The following is a 20,272-nucleotide window of genomic DNA, read 5'->3' as shown; positions in this document are numbered from 1 at the left end:
GGGGGTCGATTCCGAGTATAGTTTCGAGTGCTTTTGTTGGGGTTGACCTCAGCGCCCCTGTAATACAGAGCAGAGCCTGTCGCTGAGTCTTTTCCATAAGCTTATGGTATGTCTTCTTTTCAATAGCCTGCCACCACACTAAGGCTCCATACAGCAGAGTTGGTCGCACCACCGAGATGTAGATCCAGTGCATTAGAGCAGGTGACAGGCCCCATGTGCTGCTGAGCATCTTCTTGGATGCATAAAGCGCAATGGTAGCCTTCTTCACCCTTTCCACTACATTGGGCCTAGCATGCCAGCTTGCTGTCCAGTACTGTGCCTAGGTATTTCACCTGTGATTTTGGAGTCAGCCTAGTTTGGTCAATTTTCGGGGGGTTCCATATCGGTACCTTGTACCTCTTGGTAAAGAGGATGAGGTCCGTCTTGTCCGCGTTGATACTGAGTCCTACCTCTTCCGCCCACTCACGTATCTCCCTGAGTGTACGTTCCATTATGGAGCTGAGGGTCGATGGACATACACCCGTAATAAGTATGCTTATGTCATCTGCATAGGCTGTTATTTTTGGGGCCTTCCTTTCAAATCTCTTAATGAGGTCGTCGACCACCAAATTCCACAGTAGTGGCGATAGGACTCCACCTTGAGGTGTGCCTCTGTGTGCCCCCTTTACCATGGAAGCGGTGCCCCACTCCGATTGCACCCGTCTACAACTTATGAGGTTTTTGATCCAGACGTTGATTGCAGGGTGTATGTTATTCGCTTCTAGGCGACTTGTTATTGCGGTTGTTGCCACGTTGTTGAATGCTCCTGAGATGTCCACAAATGCTCCCAAAGCATACTTTTTGTTGTGAAGGGCGCTCTCGATGGTGGCTACTAGCGAGTGTAGTGCCGTCTCCACTGATTTCCCCTTGGTGTAGGCGTGTTGGTTTATTGACATCAGTCCCCCTACCTCATTCCTGATGTGTAAATCCAACAGCTTTTCTAGTGTTTTTAGTAGAAAGAAGGTAAGGCTTATCGGTCTGTAATCCTTGGGACTCACGTGGCTGCACTTTCCTGCCTTAGGGAGGAAGACAACCCTCGAGGTTCTCCATTGGATGGGGATATAGCCTGTACTTAGGCATGCTGAGTATATTGCAAAGAGCCATGGGGTAATAACCTCCTTGGTCAACTGCATCATGGCTGGGAATATCCCGTCCAGTCCTGGTGCTTTTATGGCCGCGAAGGAGTCTATGGCCCAGTGGATTCTCTTAGTGGTTAACAGACCTATTGGGGGGTGCTGTTCCTCAGTTGCTAGGTCCTGATGCTCCTTGGCGTCAGTGACCTCGGTGCATCCAGGGAAGTGCGCCTCCATTAGTGCTGTTAGGGCTTCTTTACTGCCCTCTGTCCACTGTCCGTTGTCTAGTTTTAGTTGGCTCTGTACTGTGGGCTGCTTTGAGAGCAGCTTCCGGAGCCTAGCGGTTTCGGGCACTTTCTCAATGTTGGAGCAGAAGTTTCTCCACGAGTTCCTTTGTGCCTTACGTATTTCCTTCTTGTAGCTCCTAGTAGGATTTTATATTCCTCATTGACAATCTTTTCGTTCGCTTGTTTGGCGATCTTGAAGAATTCCTTGAGGTTGTTCCTTTGGAGAGAGAGATCTCGGTTCCACCAGAGTGGCTTGGACCTCCTCTTCGTTCTCGAGGGTTTGCACGATGCATGGTAGGCGTTCAGTAACTCGTTGGATAGGGTCTTTAGGGACTTCTCTATATCCTCCGCGGATTTCACTGAGCCCGGATTCGCGAGCTTCGAAGTAACAGTCTTTTTAAACTTTACCCAGTTTGTGTTTCGGGGGTTTCTATAGACTGTTATCTTCGAAGAGTGTTTGAATTCGCACTTGAACTGAATGTACTTATGGTCTGAGAAGGATGGTCTTTCGAGGACTCTCCAGTCAGATACCAAGGTACTCTTTCCCGTGACAAGAGTTAGGTCTAGCACGTTTGACGAGGTGGGACCCACGAAGGTGTGTTCCTCCCCCACGTTTGCTACATCTAAGTTAGTGGATAAGATAAAGTCACCTCTATCGTTGGTGTCAGGGCTTCCCCACACATTGTGATGGGCGTTGGCGTCTGCACCGATGAGGAGTTGGAGATTTTTGGAGCCGGCTTCTGTCACCAGACTCCTAAGTTCTTCCGGTGGGGCGGGCCTGTCGTGTGCCATGTAGCAGGAAGCTGCCATTAGGCGCTTTTCCTCGCTCTCCAGCATCACCACCGTCAGGACATCCGTGCTGTAATGAGACATAAGATGAGCATGGATTCCCTTCCGTACGAGTACGGCGGTTCTGTTCCTGCTTACCGATGTTGAGTAGAGAAGGCTGTAATTTGAGGACTTTAGTCCGGCCACAGAGTTGCCTGACGCAATCCACGGCTCCTGGACTAAAGCTATGTCGGCGGGCCCTTGCTCCATGGCAATGAGGAGCTCCGCCGACGCTACCTTGCTTTTATGGAGATTGAGTTGCAGCACCCTTAGTGTCATGGGTGGCTAACTCAACCTCGCACGACGGGTTGACTATGATTGTCAGGTCACCGTCACCGTCTTCCTCCTCCTCCGAGTCGTCCAGCGCAAGACCCTGGGCGGCCTACACTATGGTCTCCAGACCTAGGTCCTTCTCGACCTCGCCTGCCTGGAGGGTGTGCGCATCTTTATCCTCGGGGTGGCGCTTTTTCAGCCGTAGGTATACGCTACCTACGCCCCACGCCATCTTCCCGAACTTGGGATACAGGATGTCCTCCGCCACCTTGCTGATCTGGAGGATCACGTGCTGGCCCCCCTAATTGGGTAGTGGGCTACCGGCATGCAGAACCTTCCAATCAGCCGTTGGCACGTCCGGATTTTGCCTCTGCAGCAGCTTCAGTGCTCGCTCCCCCTGGACAGCAATGGGGATGAGCACCTTCGCCTTTGGTATGGACGGGATCAGCTCCCTGTCTACCACCTCCAGCTTGGCCCCTCCCACAGAGCTTCCAGTAGGGGCACCATTTGAGGATCTTGACCCCGTTCAGCCATCCTGCTCCATCGAACGTGGGCGCTGGGGTCCTCCTACATTCCTCCTTGGGCCCGCGTTGCCGCTTGCTCGCCGAAGTGTCTTTGGCAGAACTCTCGATCGAGCGTTGCCTCTGTGTGGCCAACATCTCCTTCACCTTGTTGGCGAATCCACCGTTTGTTGCCTTCATCTGGGGCAGCTGCGCGTAGTGTTCGCGACCCTCCTGTACCCGTTGCTCAGCCAAGGCTAGCTTAGACTTCTCCTCTTGGGAGATATCCGCCTTGCCCTGGAGCCGGCTCAGTAACTTGAGGGCCGCCTTATACTGAGCTTTTGCCTTCATCCCCTCCCTGGAACGCTTCGGCCCTTCCCTACGCAGGGAGCTGGTACCTGGTTCCGGCGAGCGGAGAAGGCTTTCCTCTTCGGTCTTGCTAAGGAATAGCACGCTCTCCAGGTCCGAGTCTGCATCGACAACGGCACCCGCGCGGCTCACCCTGCAACGCGTCGTTTTTGTGGCAGTAGTATTACAACTGACATGACCTGCTCCCGCCATGCCCGAGGTGTGACCGCTGGCGACACGCAGAGAGGATTGCTCCTCCCCGTGCCCGCCGGTGGTAGCAGTCACGCTTTCCACCGACGTTTGGGTTGACATCCCAACCCGTGTTTGCTCCTTATCTACCTCCATATTTGGCCCGAAGGTCCATACCGGTTAATGTTTTTCGGGGGGACCACCCCTAGCGTTTTATGCCTGGCCGCCAGGCACCTCTAGCCATGGCCTTGGTTCAATTCCCCGACTTTAGATCGGGAAGACGATGGACCATAGCCTTAGCTAGACACTGCATTACCCCGGGCAAGGCAAGCGACAGTGCATTATCCTCGCCCGGGATAATGCAGTGTCCATTGCCCAGCCGGCACCCTCGTGGAGGGTTCAGCTAGAGGGTTTTTGCCAGCCGTTCTTTCAGTAACTTTAATGCTAATTTTCTTCGAATATTAGTCTAACAGCCATCTTTGCTGCAAAACGAAAACATTTTCCTCGACGAAATGAAAAAATGAAATGAAATGAAAAAACGGTATACAACAAAACGAGTCTTAAATGCAAAAGAACAAAAATAGCGTACAAATGTAAGCGTAAGAGCACAGACTGTGTAACGAAAGCTGTTTCCCGCCACATTAATTCAAAATGTTACTCACAGCTCGTCAGACATATTAAATATAAAGGTGTTGCAGCTCAGATGTCTTGATCTTCTTAAATCGCTCACTTTCTAAGGTCGCGACGCGTCGTTTTGATTTAAAAAAAGTTATAATACTATATCTATGATTCATAAATGTAACGTGTCATCTACGCACGTCTGTGTATATAAATCCTGCCAGGCTAGCTGTCATTCAGCGAAGGGAAGCACACGCTTTGGGTTTCCGGCCTCTGCTCGTCGGCTATTGGAGTGATGTTCTTGCCCCCCTCCTGCTGGTGGCCTATACGCATTATACCGCCAATGAAGTAGCGTGTCACGACGAAAATGCTTAACCGGGAGACACTGTTTATCCCTGAATAGAATTGTGGATGTGTGCTGGAAAGGTATCTCAACTCCGCCTCCGGTGTTGTCGAGGTCGTGTCGCCCACCCTACCATTGCCATTCCAAACCGTTCGATTTAATGACGGAATGGCCCCTTTGTCCGGGGCGTCCTACATGGGGAATTTGCCAGCGAAAGCAAAGCGGTAGATTAATACATTATAAAGTTTATTCACTTACTGGCTAAAACACTAACATTACCCGCACTAACATTACTGCCTGGAATATGCTGCATTGGTTCGGTAGCTTATACGACAGCCTTATCTCAGGGTCTGTACAGTATAGGCCCGCTCCTACTCCTCCTTCCATCTTGGAGCCGTCTGTGTATATATTGAGGTGCTCAGTTTGGTCCCTTCCAATTTTCCAGTCTTCAGGTCCCAAAGATGTGGTTGTTTTGACGTCAAGGCAAGTTTGGGGGGTCATGTAATCAGTTGATCTGGTCATGTCCCTGCCAATTGAACTGTGCCCGTATCCTTGTATGGATAGGTTTCCTGATGCTATAAGGCGTTTTGCTGCCTTTCCCGCAATCAGGCGAGCGTGAATGTCCAGGGGGTCGATTCCGAGTATAGTTTCGAGTGCTTTTGTTGGGGTTGACCTCAGCGCCCCTGTAATACAGAGCAGAGCCTGTCGCTGAGTCTTTTCCATAAGCTTATGGTATGTCTTCTTTTCAATAGCCTGCCACCACACTAAGGCTCCATACAGCAGAGTTGGTCGCACCACCGAGATGTAGATCCAGTGCATTAGAGCAGGTGACAGGCCCCATGTGCTGCTGAGCATCTTCTTGGATGCATAAAGCGCAATGGTAGCCTTCTTCACCCTTTCCACTACATTGGGCCTAGCATGCCAGCTTGCTGTCCAGTACTGTGCCTAGGTATTTCACCTGTGATTTTGGAGTCAGCCTAGTTTGGTCAATTTTCGGGGGTTCCATATCGGTACCTTGTACCTCTTGGTAAAGAGGATGAGGTCCGTCTTGTCCGCGTTGATACTGAGTCCTACCTCTTCCGCCCACTCACGTATCTCCCTGAGTGTACGTTCCATTATGGAGCTGAGGGTCGATGGACATACACCCGTAATAAGTATGCTTATGTCATCTGCATAGGCTGTTATTTTTGGGGCCTTCCTTTCAAATCTCTTAATGAGGTCGTCGACCACCAAATTCCACAGTAGTGGCGATAGGACTCCACCTTGAGGTGTGCCTCTGTGTGCCCCCTTTACCATGGAAGCGGTGCCCCACTCCGATTGCACCCGTCTACAACTTATGAGGTTTTTGATCCAGACGTTGATTGCAGGGTGTATGTTATTCGCTTCTAGGCGACTTGTTATTGCGGTTGTTGCCACGTTGTTGAATGCTCCTGAGATGTCCACAAATGCTCCCAAAGCATACTTTTTGTTGTGAAGGGCGCTCTCGATGGTGGCTACTAGCGAGTGTAGTGCCGTCTCCACTGATTTCCCCTTGGTGTAGGCGTGTTGGTTTATTGACATCAGTCCCCCTACCTCATTCCTGATGTGTAAATCCAACAGCTTTTCTAGTGTTTTTAGTAGAAAGGAGGTAAGGCTTATCGGTCTGTAATCCTTGGGACTCACGTGGCTGCACTTTCCTGCCTTAGGGAGGAAGACAACCCTCGAGGTTCTCCATTGGATGGGGATATAGCCTGTACTTAGGCATGCTGAGTATATTGCGAAGAGCCATGGGGTAATAACCTCTTTGGTCAACTGCATCATGGCTGGGAATATCCCGTCCAGTCCTGGTGCTTTTATGGCCGCGAAGGAGTCTATGGCCCAGTGGATTCTCTTAGTGGTTAACAGACCTATTGGGGGGTGCTGTTCCTCAGTTGCTAGGTCCTGATGCTCCTTGGCGTCAGTGACCTCGGTGCATCCAGGGAAGTGCGCCTCCATTAGTGCTGTTAGGGCTTCTTTACTGCCCTCTGTCCACTGTCCGTTGTCTAGTTTTAGTTGGCTCTGTACTGTGGGCTGCTTTGAGAGCAGCTTCCGGAGCCTAGCGGTTTCGGGCACTTTCTCAATGTTGGAGCAGAAGTTTCTCCACGAGTTCCTTTGTGCCTTACGTATTTCCTTCTTGTAGCTCCTAGTAGGATTTTATATTCCTCATTGACAATCTTTTCGTTCGCTTGTTTGGCGATCTTGAAGAATTCCTTGAGGTTGTTCCTTTGGAGAGAGAGAGATCTCGGTTCCACCAGAGTGGCTTGGACCTCCTCTTCGTTCTCGAGGGTTTGCACGATGCATGGTAGGCGTTCAGTAACTCGTTGGATAGGGTCTTTAGGGACTTCTCTATATCCTCCGCGGATTTCACTGAGCCCGGATTCGCGAGCTTCGAAGTAACAGTCTTTTTAAACTTTACCCAGTTTGTGTTTCGGGGGTTTCTATAGACTGTTATCTTCGAAGAGTGTTTGAATTCGCACTTGAACTGAATGTACTTATGGTCTGAGAAGGATGGTCTTTCGAGGACTCTCCAGTCAGATACCAAGGTACTCTTTCCCGTGACAAGAGTTAGGTCTAGCACGTTTGACGAGGTGGGACCCACGAAGGTGTGTTCCTCCCCCACGTTTGCTACATCTAAGTTAGTGGATAAGATAAAGTCACCTCTATCGTTGGTGTCAGGGCTTCCCCACACATTGTGATGGGCGTTGGCGTCTGCACCGATGAGGAGTTGGAGATTTTTGGAGCCGGCTTCTGTCACCAGACTCCTAAGTTCTTCCGGTGGGGCGGGCCTGTCGTGTGCCATGTAGCAGGAAGCTGCCATTAGGCGCTTTTCCTCGCTCTCCAGCATCACCACCGTCAGGACATCCGTGCTGTAATGAGACATAAGATGAGCATGGATTCCCTTCCGTACGAGTACGGCGGTTCTGTTCCTGCTTACCGATGTTGAGTAGAGAAGGCTGTAATTTGAGGACTTTAGTCCGGCCACAGAGTTGCCTGACGCAATCCACGGCTCCTGGACTAAAGCTATGTCGGCGGGCCCTTGCTCCATGGCAATGAGGAGCTCCGCCGACGCTACCTTGCTTTTATGGAGATTGAGTTGCAGCACCCTTAGTGTCATGGGTGGCTAACTCAACCTCGCACGACGGGTTGACTATGATTGTCAGGTCACCGTCACCGTCTTCCTCCTCCTCCGAGTCGTCCAGCGCAAGACCCTGGGCGGCCTACACTATGGTCTCCAGACCTAGGTCCTTCTCGACCTCGCCTGCCTGGAGGGTGTGCGCATCTTTATCCTCGGGGTGGCGCTTTTTCAGCCGTAGGTATACGCTACCTACGCCCCACGCCATCTTCCCGAACTTGGGATACAGGATGTCCTCCGCCACCTTGCTGATCTGGAGGATCACGTGCTGGCCCCCCTAATTGGGTAGTGGGCTACCGGCATGCAGAACCTTCCAATCAGCCGTTGGCACGTCCGGATTTTGCCTCTGCAGCAGCTTCAGTGCTCGCTCCCCCTGGACAGCAATGGGGATGAGCACCTTCGCCTTTGGTATGGACGGGATCAGCTCCCTGTCTACCACCTCCAGCTTGGCCCCTCCCACAGAGCTTCCAGTAGGGGCACCATTTGAGGATCTTGACCCCGTTCAGCCATCCTGCTCCATCGAACGTGGGCGCTGGGGTCCTCCTACATTCCTCCTTGGGCCCGCGTTGCCGCTTGCTCGCCGAAGTGTCTTTGGCAGAACTCTCGATCGAGCGTTGCCTCTGTGTGGCCAACATCTCCTTCACCTTGTTGGCGAATCCACCGTTTGTTGCCTTCATCTGGGGCAGCTGCGCGTAGTGTTCGCGACCCTCCTGTACCCGTTGCTCAGCCAAGGCTAGCTTAGACTTCTCCTCTTGGGAGATATCCGCCTTGCCCTGGAGCCGGCTCAGTAACTTGAGGGCCGCCTTATACTGAGCTTTTGCCTTCATCCCCTCCCTGGAACGCTTCGGCCCTTCCCTACGCAGGGAGCTGGTACCTGGTTCCGGCGAGCGGAGAAGGCTTTCCTCTTCGGTCTTGCTAAGGAATAGCACGCTCTCCAGGTCCGAGTCTGCATCGACAACGGCACCCGCGCGGCTCACCCTGCAACGCGTCGTTTTTGTGGCAGTAGTATTACAACTGACATGACCTGCTCCCGCCATGCCCGAGGTGTGACCGCTGGCGACACGCAGAGAGGATTGCTCCTCCCCGTGCCCGCCGGTGGTAGCAGTCACGCTTTCCACCGACGTTTGGGTTGACATCCCAACCCGTGTTTGCTCCTTATCTACCTCCATATTTGGCCCGAAGGTCCATACCGGTTAATGTTTTTCGGGGGGACCACCCCCTAGCGTTTTATGCCTGGCCGCCAGGCACCTCTAGCCATGGCCTTGGTTTAATTCCCCCGACTTTAGATCGGGAAGACGATGGACCATAGCCTTAGCTAGACACTGCATTACCCCGGGCAAGGCAAGCGACAGTGCATTATCCTCGCCCGGGATAATGCAGTGTCCATTGCCCAGCCGGCACCCTCGTGGAGGGTTCAGCTAGAGGGTTTTTGCCAGCCGTTCTTTCAGTAACTTTAATGCTAATTTTCTTCGAATATTAGTCTAACAGCCATCTTTGCTGCAAAACGAAAACATTTTCCTCGACGAAATGAAAAAATGAAATGAAATGAAAAAACGGTATACAACAAAACGAGTCTTAAATGCAAAAGAACAAAAATAGCGTACAAATGTAAGCGTAAGAGCACAGACTGTGTAACGAAAGCTGTTTCCCGCCACATTAATTCAAAATGTTACTCACAGCTCGTCAGACATATTAAATATAAAGGTGTTGCAGCTCAGATGTCTTGATCTTCTTAAATCGCTCACTTTCTAAGGTCGCGACGCGTCGTTTTGATTTAAAAAAAGTTATAATACTATATCTATGATTCATAAATGTAACGTGTCATCTACGCACGTCTGTGTATATAAATCCTGCCAGGCTAGCTGTCATTCAGCGAAGGGAAGCACACGCTTTGGGTTTCCGGCCTCTGCTCGTCGGCTATTGGAGTGATGTTCTTGCCCCCCTCCTGCTGGTGGCCTATACGCATTATACCGCCAATGAAGTAGCGTGTCACGACGAAAATGCTTAACCGGGAGACACTGTTTATCCCTGAATAGAATTGTGGATGTGTGCTGGAAAGGTATCTCAACTCCGCCTCCGGTGTTGTCGAGGTCGTGTCGCCCACCCTACCATTGCCATTCCAAACCGTTCGATTTAATGACGGAATGGCCCCTTTGTCCGGGGCGTCCTACATGGGGAATTTGCCAGCGAAAGCAAAGCGGTAGATTAATACATTATAAAGTTTATTCACTTACTGGCTAAAACACTAACATTACCCGCACTAACATTACTGCCTGGAATATGCTGCATTGGTTCGGTAGCTTATACGACAGCCTTATCTCAGGGTCTGTACAGTATAGGCCCGCTCCTACTCCTCCTTCCATCTTGGAGCCGTCTGTGTATATATTGAGGTGCTCAGTTTGGTCCCTTCCAATTTTCCAGTCTTCAGGTCCCAAAGATGTGGTTGTTTTGACGTCAAGGCAAGTTTGGGGGGTCATGTAATCAGTTGATCTGGTCATGTCCCTGCCAATTGAACTGTGCCCGTATCCTTGTATGGATAGGTTTCCTGATGCTATAAGGCGTTTTGCTGCCTTTCCCGCAATCAGGCGAGCGTGAATGTCCAGGGGGTCGATTCCGAGTATAGTTTCGAGTGCTTTTGTTGGGGTTGACCTCAGCGCCCCTGTAATACAGAGCAGAGCCTGTCGCTGAGTCTTTTCCATAAGCTTATGGTATGTCTTCTTTTCAATAGCCTGCCACCACACTAAGGCTCCATACAGCAGAGTTGGTCGCACCACCGAGATGTAGATCCAGTGCATTAGAGCAGGTGACAGGCCCCATGTGCTGCTGAGCATCTTCTTGGATGCATAAAGCGCAATGGTAGCCTTCTTCACCCTTTCCACTACATTGGGCCTAGCATGCCAGCTTGCTGTCCAGTACTGTGCCTAGGTATTTCACCTGTGATTTTGGAGTCAGCCTAGTTTGGTCAATTTTCGGGGGGTTCCATATCGGTACCTTGTACCTCTTGGTAAAGAGGATGAGGTCCGTCTTGTCCGCGTTGATACTGAGTCCTACCTCTTCCGCCCACTCACGTATCTCCCTGAGTGTACGTTCCATTATGGAGCTGAGGGTCGATGGACATACACCCGTAATAAGTATGCTTATGTCATCTGCATAGGCTGTTATTTTTGGGGCCTTCCTTTCAAATCTCTTAATGAGGTCGTCGACCACCAAATTCCACAGTAGTGGCGATAGGACTCCACCTTGAGGTGTGCCTCTGTGTGCCCCCTTTACCATGGAAGCGGTGCCCCACTCCGATTGCACCCGTCTACAACTTATGAGGTTTTTGATCCAGACGTTGATTGCAGGGTGTATGTTATTCGCTTCTAGGCGACTTGTTATTGCGGTTGTTGCCACGTTGTTGAATGCTCCTGAGATGTCCACAAATGCTCCCAAAGCATACTTTTTGTTGTGAAGGGCGCTCTCGATGGTGGCTACTAGCGAGTGTAGTGCCGTCTCCACTGATTTCCCCTTGGTGTAGGCGTGTTGGTTTATTGACATCAGTCCCCCTACCTCATTCCTGATGTGTAAATCCAACAGCTTTTCTAGTGTTTTTAGTAGAAAGAAGGTAAGGCTTATCGGTCTGTAATCCTTGGGACTCACGTGGCTGCACTTTCCTGCCTTAGGGAGGAAGACAACCCTCGAGGTTCTCCATTGGATGGGGATATAGCCTGTACTTAGGCATGCTGAGTATATTGCGAAGAGCCATGGGGTAATAACCTCCTTGGTCAACTGCATCATGGCTGGGAATATCCCGTCCAGTCCTGGTGCTTTTATGGCCGCGAAGGAGTCTATGGCCCAGTGGATTCTCTTAGTGGTTAACAGACCTATTGGGGGGTGCTGTTCCTCAGTTGCTAGGTCCTGATGCTCCTTGGCGTCAGTGACCTCGGTGCATCCAGGGAAGTGCGCCTCCATTAGTGCTGTTAGGGCTTCTTTACTGCCCTCTGTCCACTGTCCGTTGTCTAGTTTTAGTTGGCTCTGTACTGTGGGCTGCTTTGAGAGCAGCTTCCGGAGCCTAGCGGTTTCGGGCACTTTCTCAATGTTGGAGCAGAAGTTTCTCCACGAGTTCCTTTGTGCCTTACGTATTTCCTTCTTGTAGCTCCTAGTAGGATTTTATATTCCTCTTTGACAATCTTTTCGTTCGCTTGTTTGGCGATCTTGAAGAATTCCTTGAGGTTGTTCCTTTGGAGAGAGAGATCTCGGTTCCACCAGAGTGGCTTGGACCTCCTCTTCGTTCTCGAGGGTTTGCACGATGCATGGTAGGCGTTCAGTAACTCGTTGGATAGGGTCTTTAGGGACTTCTCTATATCCTCCGCGGATTTCACTGAGCCCGGATTCGCGAGCTTCGAAGTAACAGTCTTTTTAAACTTTACCCAGTTTGTGTTTCGGGGGTTTCTATAGACTGTTATCTTCGAAGAGTGTTTGAATTCGCAATTGAACTGAATGTACTTATGGTCTGAGAAGGATGGTCTTTCGAGGACTCTCCAGTCAGATACCAAGGTACTCTTTCCCGTGACAAGAGTTAGGTCTAGCACGTTTGACGAGGTGGGACCCACGAAGGTGTGTTCCTCCCCCACGTTTGCTACATCTAAGTTAGTGGATAAGATAAAGTCTAGGAGTGACTCACCTCTATCGTTGGTGTCAGGGCTTCCCCACACATTGTGATGGGCGTTGGCGTCTGCACCGATGAGGAGTTGGAGATTTTTGGAGCCGGCTTCTGTCACCAGACTCCTAAGTTCTTCCGGCGGGGCGGGCCTGTCGTGTGCCATGTAGCAGGAAGCTGCCATTAGGCGCTTTTCCTCGCTCTCCAGCATCACCACCGTCAGGACATCCGTGCTGTAATGAGACATAAGATGAGCATGGATTCCCTTCCGTACGAGTACGGCGGTTCTGTTCCTGCTTACCGATGTTGAGTAGAGAAGGCTGTAATTTGAGGACTTTAGTCCGGCCACAGAGTTGCCTGACGCAATCCACGGCTCCTGGACTAAAGCTATGTCGGCGGGCCCTTGCTCCATGGCAATGAGGAGCTCCGCCGACGCTACCTTGCTTTTATGGAGATTGAGTTGCAGCACCCTTAGTGTCATGGGTGGCTAACTCAACCTCGCACGACGGGTTGACTATGATTGTCAGGTCACCGTCACCGTCTTCCTCCTCCTCCGAGTCGTCCAGCGCAAGACCCTGTGCGGCCTCCACTATGGTCTCCAGACCTAGGTCCTTCTCGACCTCGCCTGTCTGGAGGGTGTGCGCATCTTTATCCTCGGGGTGGCGCTTTTTCAGCCGTAGGTATACGCTACCTACGCCCCACGCCATCTTCCCGAACTTGGGATACAGGATGTCCTCCGCCACCTTGCTGATCTGGAGGATCACGTGCTGGCCCCCTAATTGGGTAGTGGGCTACCGGCATGCAGAACCTTCCAATCAGCCGTTGGCACGTCCGGATTTTGCCTCTGCAGCAGCTTCAGTGCTCGCTCCCCCTGGACAGCAATGGGGATGAGCACCTTCGCCTTTGGTATGGACGGGATCAGCTCCCTGTCTACCACCTCCAGCTTGGCCCCCTCCCACAGAGCTTCCAGTAGGGGCACCATTTGAGGATCTTGACCCCGTTCAGCCATCCTGCTCCTTCGAACGTGGGCGCTGGGGTCCTCCTACATTCCTCCTTGGGCCCGCGTTGCCGCTTGCTCGCCGAAGTGTCTTTGGCAGAACTCTCGATCGAGCGTTGCCTCTGTGTGGCCAACATCTCCTTCACCTTGTTGGCGAATCCACCGTTTGTTGCCTTCATCTGGGGCAGCTGCGCGTAGTGTTCGCGACCCTCCTGTACCCGTTGCTCAGCCAAGGCTAGCTTAGACTTCTCCTCTTGGGAGATATCCGCCTTGCCCTGGAGCCGGCTCAGTAACTTGAGGGCCGCCTTATACTGAGCTTTTGCCTTCATCCCCTCCCTGGAACGCTTCGGCCCTTCCCTACGCAGGGAGCTGGTACCTGGTTCCGGCGAGCAGAGAAGGCTTTCCTCTTCGGTCTTGCTAAGGAATAGCACGCTCTCCAGGTCCGAGTCTGCATCGACAACGGCACCCGCGCGGCTCACCCTGCAACGCATCGTTTTTGTGGCAGTAGTATTACAACTGACATGACCTGCTCCCGCCATGCCCGAGGTGTGACCGCTGGCGACACGCAGAGAGGATTGCTCCTCCCCGTGCCCGCCGGTGGTAGCAGTCACGCTTTCCACCGACGTTTGGGTTGACATCCCAACCCGTGTTTGCTCCTTATCTACCTCCATATTTGGCCCGAAGGTCCATACCGGTTAATGTTTTTCGGGGGGACCACCCCCTAGCGTTTTATGCCTGGCCGCCAGGCACCTCTAGCCATGGCCTTGGTTCAATTCCCCCGACTTTAGATCGGGAAGACGATGGACCATAGCCTTTGCTAGATACTGCATTACCCCGGGCAAGGCAAGCGACAGTGCATTATCCTCGCCCGGGATAATGCAGTGTCCATTGCCCAGCCGGCACCCTCGTGGAGGGTTCAGCTAGAGGGTTTTTGCCAGCCGTTCTTTCAGTAACTTTAATGCTAATTTTCTTCGAATATTAGTCTAACAGCCATCTTTGCTGCAAAACGAAAACATTTTCCTCGACGAAATGAAAAAATGAAATGAAATGAAAAAACGGTATACAACAAAACGAGTCTTAAATGCAAAAGAACAAAAATAGCGTACAAATGTAAGCGTAAGAGCACAGACTGTGTAACGAAAGCTGTTTCCCGCCACATTAATTCAAAATGTTACTCACAGCTCGTCAGACATATTAAATATAAAGGTGTTGCAGCTCAGATGTCTTGATCTTCTTAAATCGCTCACTTTCTAACGTCGCGACGCGTCGTTTTGATTTAAAAAAAGTTATAATACTATATCTATGATTCATAAATGTAACGTGTCATCTACGCACGTCTGTGTATATAAATCCTGCCAGGCTAGCTGTCATTCAGCGAAGGGAAGCACACGCTTTGGGTTTCCGGCCTCTGCTCGTCGGCTATTGGAGTGATGTTCTTGCCCCCCTCCTGCTGGTGGCCTATACGCATTATACCGCGAATGAAGTAGCGTGTCACGACGAAAATGCTTAACCGGGAGACACTGTTTATCCCTGAATAGAATTGTGGATGTGTGCTGGAAAGGTATCTCAACTCCGCCTCCGGTGTTGTCGAGGTCGTGTCGCCCACCCTACCATGGCCATTCCAAACCGTTCGATTTAATGACGGAATGGCCCCTTTGTCCGGGGCGTCCTACATGGGGAATTTGCCAGCGAAAGCAAAGCGGTAGATTAATACATTATAAAGTTTATTCACTTACTGGCTAAAACACTAACATTACCCGCACTAACATTACTGCCTGGAATATGCTGCATTGGTTCGGTAGCTTATACGACAGCCTTATCTCAGGGTCTGTACAGTATAGGCCCGCTCCTACTCCTCCTTCCATCTTGGAGCCGTCTGTGTATATATTGAGGTGCTCAGTTTGGTCCCTTCCAATTTTCCAGTCTTCAGGTCCCAAAGATGTGGTTGTTTTGACGTCAAGGCAAGTTTGGGGGGTCATGTAATCAGTTGATCTGGTCATGTCCCTGCCAATTGAACTGTGCCCGTATCCTTGTATGGATAGGTTTCCTGATGCTATAAGGCGTTGTGCTGCCTTTCCCGCAATCAGGCGAGCGTGAATGTCCAGGGGGTCGATTCCGAGTATAGTTTCGAGTGCTTTTGTTGGGGTTGACCTCAGCGCCCCTGTAATACAGAGCAGAGCCTGTCGCTGAGTCTTTTCCATAAGCTTATGGTATGTCTTCTTTTCAATAGCCTGCCACCACACTAAGGCTCCATACAGCAGAGTTGGTCGCACCACCGAGATGTAGATCCAGTGCATTAGAGCAGGTGACAGGCCCCATGTGCTGCTGAGCATCTTCTTGGATGCATAAAGCGCAATGGTAGCCTTCTTCACCCTTTCCACTACATTGGGCCTCCATGCCAGCTTGCTGTCCAGTACTGTGCCTAGGTATTTCACCTGTGATTTTGGAGTCAGCCTAGTTTGGTCAATTTTCGGGGGGTTCCATATCGGTACCTTGTACCTCTTGGTAAAGAGGATGAGGTCCGTCTTGTCCGCGTTGATACTGAGTCCTACCTCTTCCGCCCACTCACGTATCTCCCTGAGTGTACGTTCCATTATGGAGCTGAGGGTCGATGAACATACACCCGTAATAAGTATGCTTATGTCATCTGCATAGGCTGTTATTTTTGGGGCCTTCCTTTCAAATCTCTTAATGAGGTCGTCGACCACCAAATTCCACAGTAGTGGCGATAGGACTCCACCTTGAGGTGTGCCTCTGTGTGCCCCCTTTACCATGGAAGCGGTGCCCCACTCCGATTGCACCCGTCTACAACTTATGAGGTTTTTGATCCAGACGTTGATTGCAGGGTGTATGTTATTCGCTTCTAGGCGACTTGTTATTGCGGTTGTTGCCACGTTGTTGAATGCTCCTGAGATGTCCACAAATGCTCCCAAAGCATACTTTTTGTTGTGAAGGGCGCTCTCGATGGTGGCTACTAGCGAGTGTAGTGCCGTCTCCACTGATTTCCCCTTGGTGTAGGCGTGTTGGTTTATTGACATCAGTCCCCCTACCTCATTCCTGATGTGTAAATCCAACAGCTTTTCTAGTGTTTTTAGTAGAAAGGAGGTAAGGCTTATCGGTCTGTAATCCTTGGGACTCACGTGGCTGCACTTTCCTGCCTTAGGGAGGAAGACAACCCTCGAGGTTCTCCATTGGATGGGGATATAGCCTGTACTTAGGCATGCTGAGTATATTGCGAAGAGCCATGGGGTAATAACCTCTTTGGTCAACTGCATCATGGCTGGGAATATCCCGTCCAGTCCTGGTGCTTTTATGGCCGCGAAGGAGTCTATGGCCCAGTGGATTCTCTTAGTGGTTAACAGACCTATTGGGGGGTGCTGTTCCTCAGTTGCTAGGTCCTGATGCTCCTTGGCGTCAGTGACCTCGGTGCATCCAGGGAAGTGCGCCTCCATTAGTGCTGTTAGGGCTTCTTTACTGCCCTCTGTCCACTGTCCGTTGTCTAGTTTTAGTTGGCTCTGTACTGTGGGCTGCTTTGAGAGCAGCTTCCGGAGCCTAGCGGTTTCGGGCACTTTCTCAATGTTGGAGCAGAAGTTTCTCCACGAGTTCCTTTGTGCCTTACGTATTTCCTTCTTGTAGCTCCTAGTAGGATTTTATATTCCTCATTGACAATCTTTTCGTTCGCTTGTTTGGCGATCTTGAAGAATTCCTTGAGGTTGTTCCTTTGGAGAGAGAGAGATCTCGGTTCCACCAGAGTGGCTTGGACCTCCTCTTCGTTCTCGAGGGTTTGCACGATGCATGGTAGGCGTTCAGTAACTCGTTGGATAGGGTCTTTAGGGACTTCTCTATATCCTCCGCGGATTTCACTGAGCCCGGATTCGCGAGCTTCGAAGTAACAGTCTTTTTAAACTTTACCCAGTTTGTGTTTCGGGGGTTTCTATAGACTGTTATCTTCGAAGAGTGTTTGAATTCGCACTTGAACTGAATGTACTTATGGTCTGAGAAGGATGGTCTTTCGAGGACTCTCCAGTCAGATACCAAGGTACTCTTTCCCGTGACAAGAGTTAGGTCTAGCACGTTTGACGAGGTGGGACCCACGAAGGTGTGTTCCTCCCCCACGTTTGCTACATCTAAGTTAGTGGATAAGATAAAGTCTAGGAGTGACTCACCTCTATCGTTGGTGTCAGGGCTTCCCCACACATTGTGATGGGCGTTGGCGTCTGCACCGATGAGGAGTTGGAGATTTTTGGAGCCGGCTTCTGTCACCAGACTCCTAAGTTCTTCCGGTGGGGCGGGCCTGTCGTGTGCCATGTAGCAGGAAGCTGCCATTAGGCGCTTTTCCTCGCTCTCCAGCATCACCACCGTCAGGACATCCGTGCTGTAATGAGACATAAGATGAGCATGGATTCCCTTCCGTACGAGTACGGCGGTTCTGTTCCTGCTTACCGATGTTGAGTAGAGAAGGCTGTAATTTGAGGACTTTAGTCCGGCCACAGAGTTGCCTGACGCAATCCACGGCTCCTGGACTAAAGCTATGTCGGCGGGCCCTTGCTCCATGGCAATGAGGAGCTCCGCCGACGCTACCTTGCTTTTATGGAGATTGAGTTGCAGCACCCTTAGTGTCATGGGTGGCTAACTCAACCTCGCACGACGGGTTGACTATGATTGTCAGGTCACCGTCACCGTCTTCCTCCTCCTCCGAGTCGTCCAGCGCAAGACCCTGGGCGGCCTCCACTATGGTCTCCAGACCTAGGTCCTTCTCGACCTCGCCTGCCTGGAGGGTGTGCGCATCTTTATCCTCGGGGTGGCGCTTTTTCAGCCGTAGGTATACGCTACCTACGCCATCTTCCCGAACTTGGGATACAGGATGTCCTCCGCCACCTTGCTGATCTGGAGGATCACGTGCTGGCCCCCCTAATTGGGTAGTGGGCTACCGGCATGCAGAACCTTCCAATCAGCCGTTGGCACGTCCGGATTTTGCCTCTGCAGCAGCTTCAGTGCTCGCTCCCCCTGGACAGCAATGGGGATGAGCACCTTCGCCTTTGGTATGGACGGGATCAGCTCCCTGTCTACCACCTCCAGCTTGGCCCCCTCCCACAGAGCTTCCAGTAGGGGCACCATTTGAGGATCTTGACCCCGTTCAGCCATCCTGCTCCATCGAACGTGGGCGCTGGGGTCCTCCTACATTCCTCCTTGGGCCCGCGTTGCCGCTTGCTCGCCGAAGTGTCTTTGGCAGAACTCTCGATCGAGCTCCTTCACCTTGTTGGCGAATCCACCGTTTGTTGCCTTCATCTGGGGCAGCTGCGCGTAGTGTTCGCGACCCTCCTGTACCCGTTGCTCAGCCAAGGCTAGCTTAGACTTCTCCTCTTGGGAGATATCCGCCTTGCCCTGGAGCCGGCTCAGTAACTTGAGGGCCGCCTTATACTGAGCTTTTGCCTTCATCCCCTCCCTGGAACGCTTCGGCCCTTCCCTACGCAGGGAGCTGGTACCTGGTTCCGGCGAGCGGAGAAGGCTTTCCTCTTCGGTCTTGCTAAGGGATAGCACGCTCTCCAGGTCCGAGTCTGCATCGACAACGGCACCCGCGCGGCTCACCCTGCAACGCGTCGTTTTTGTGGCAGTAGTATTACAACTGACATGACCTGCTCCCGCCATGCCCGAGGTGTGACCGCTGGCGACACGCAGAGAGGATTGCTCCTCCCCGTGCCCGCCGGTGGTAGCAGTCACGCTTTCCACCGACGTTTGGGTTGACATCCCAACCCGTGTTTGCTCCTTATCTACCTCCATATTTGGCCCGAAGGTCCATACCGGTTAATGTTTTTCGGGGGGACCACCCCTAGCGTTTTATGCCTGGCCGCCAGGCACCTCTAGCCATGGCCTTGGTTCAATTCCCCCGACTTTAGATCGGGAAGACGATGGACCATAGCCTTAGCTAGACACTGCATTACCCCGGGCAAGGCAAGCGACAGTGCATTATCCTCGCCCGGGATAATGCAGTGTCCATTGCCCAGCCGGCACCCTCGTGGAGGGTTCAGCTAGAGGGTTTTTGCCAGCCGTTCTTTCAGTAATTTTAATGCCAATTTTCTTCGAATATTAGTCTAACAGCCATCTTTGCTGCAAAACGAAAACATTTTCCTCGACGAAATGAAAAAAATGAAATGAAATGAAAAAACGGTATACAACAAAACGAGTCTTAAATGCAAAAGAACAAAAATAGCGTACAAATGTAAGCGTAAGAGCACAGACTGTGTAACGAAAGCTGTTTCCCGCCACATTAATTCAAAATGTTAAATATAAAGGTGTTGCAGCTCAGATGTCTTGATCTTCTTAAATCGCTCACTTTCTAAGGTCGCGACGCGTCGTTTTGATTTAAAAAAAGTTATAATACTATATCTATGATTCATAAATGTAACGTGTCATCTACGCACGTCTGTGTATATAAATCCTGCCAGGCTAGCTGTCATTCAGCGAAGGGAAGCACACGCTTTGGGTTTCCGGCCTCTGCTCGTCGGCTATTGGAGTGATGTTCTTGCCCCCCTCCTGCTGGTGGCCTATACGCATTATACCGCGAATGAAGTAGCGTGGCACGACGAAAATGCTTAACCGGGAGACACTGTTTATCCCTGAATAGAATTGTGGATGTGTGCTGGAAAGGTATCTCAACTCCGCCTCCGGTGTTGTCGAGGTCGTGTCGCCCACCCTACCATGGCCATTCCAAACCGTTCGATTTAATGACGGAATGGCCCCTTTGTCCGGGGCGTCCTACATGGGGAATTTGCCAGCGAAAGCAAAGCGGTAGATTAATACATTATAAAGTTTATTCACTTACTGGCTAAAACACTAACATTACCCGCACTAACATTACTGCCTGGAATATGCTGCATTGGTTCGGTAGCTTATACGACAGCCTTATCTCAGGGTCTGTACAGTATAGGCCCGCTCCTACTCCTCCTTCCATCTTGGAGCCGTCTGTGTATATATTGAGGTGCTCAG

The 20,272-nt window shown here is 51.3% G+C and overlaps 2 protein-coding genes across 5 annotated transcripts in view; one reads left to right on the top strand and one right to left on the bottom strand.

Annotated features, from left to right (window-relative positions):
* LOC117188156 (G protein-coupled receptor kinase 1) overlaps positions 1–20,272 on the top strand; it is a 316,657-nt gene that overhangs the window by 51,290 nt on the left and 245,095 nt on the right. The gene's annotated exons all lie outside the window — the stretch shown is intronic.
* LOC117188157 lies at positions 13,075–18,793 on the bottom strand. The gene is made up of 2 exons (XM_033391577.1): positions 18,542–18,793; positions 13,075–13,431 (listed from the first exon to the last, which is right to left on the bottom strand). The coding sequence occupies exons 1-2, from the start codon at positions 18,722–18,724 to the stop codon at positions 13,219–13,221; spliced, it is 396 nt and encodes a 131-aa protein (XP_033247468.1). The 5' UTR covers positions 18,725–18,793; the 3' UTR covers positions 13,075–13,218.

The sequence above is a fragment of the Drosophila miranda genome, chromosome 3, assembly GCF_003369915.1.
Source record: "Drosophila miranda strain MSH22 chromosome 3, D.miranda_PacBio2.1, whole genome shotgun sequence".
NCBI classification, from domain to species: Eukaryota; Metazoa; Arthropoda; class Insecta; order Diptera; family Drosophilidae; genus Drosophila; species Drosophila miranda.
Note: the sequence above shows the minus strand (reverse complement) of the source record. Positions and strands in the feature narration are given on the sequence as shown.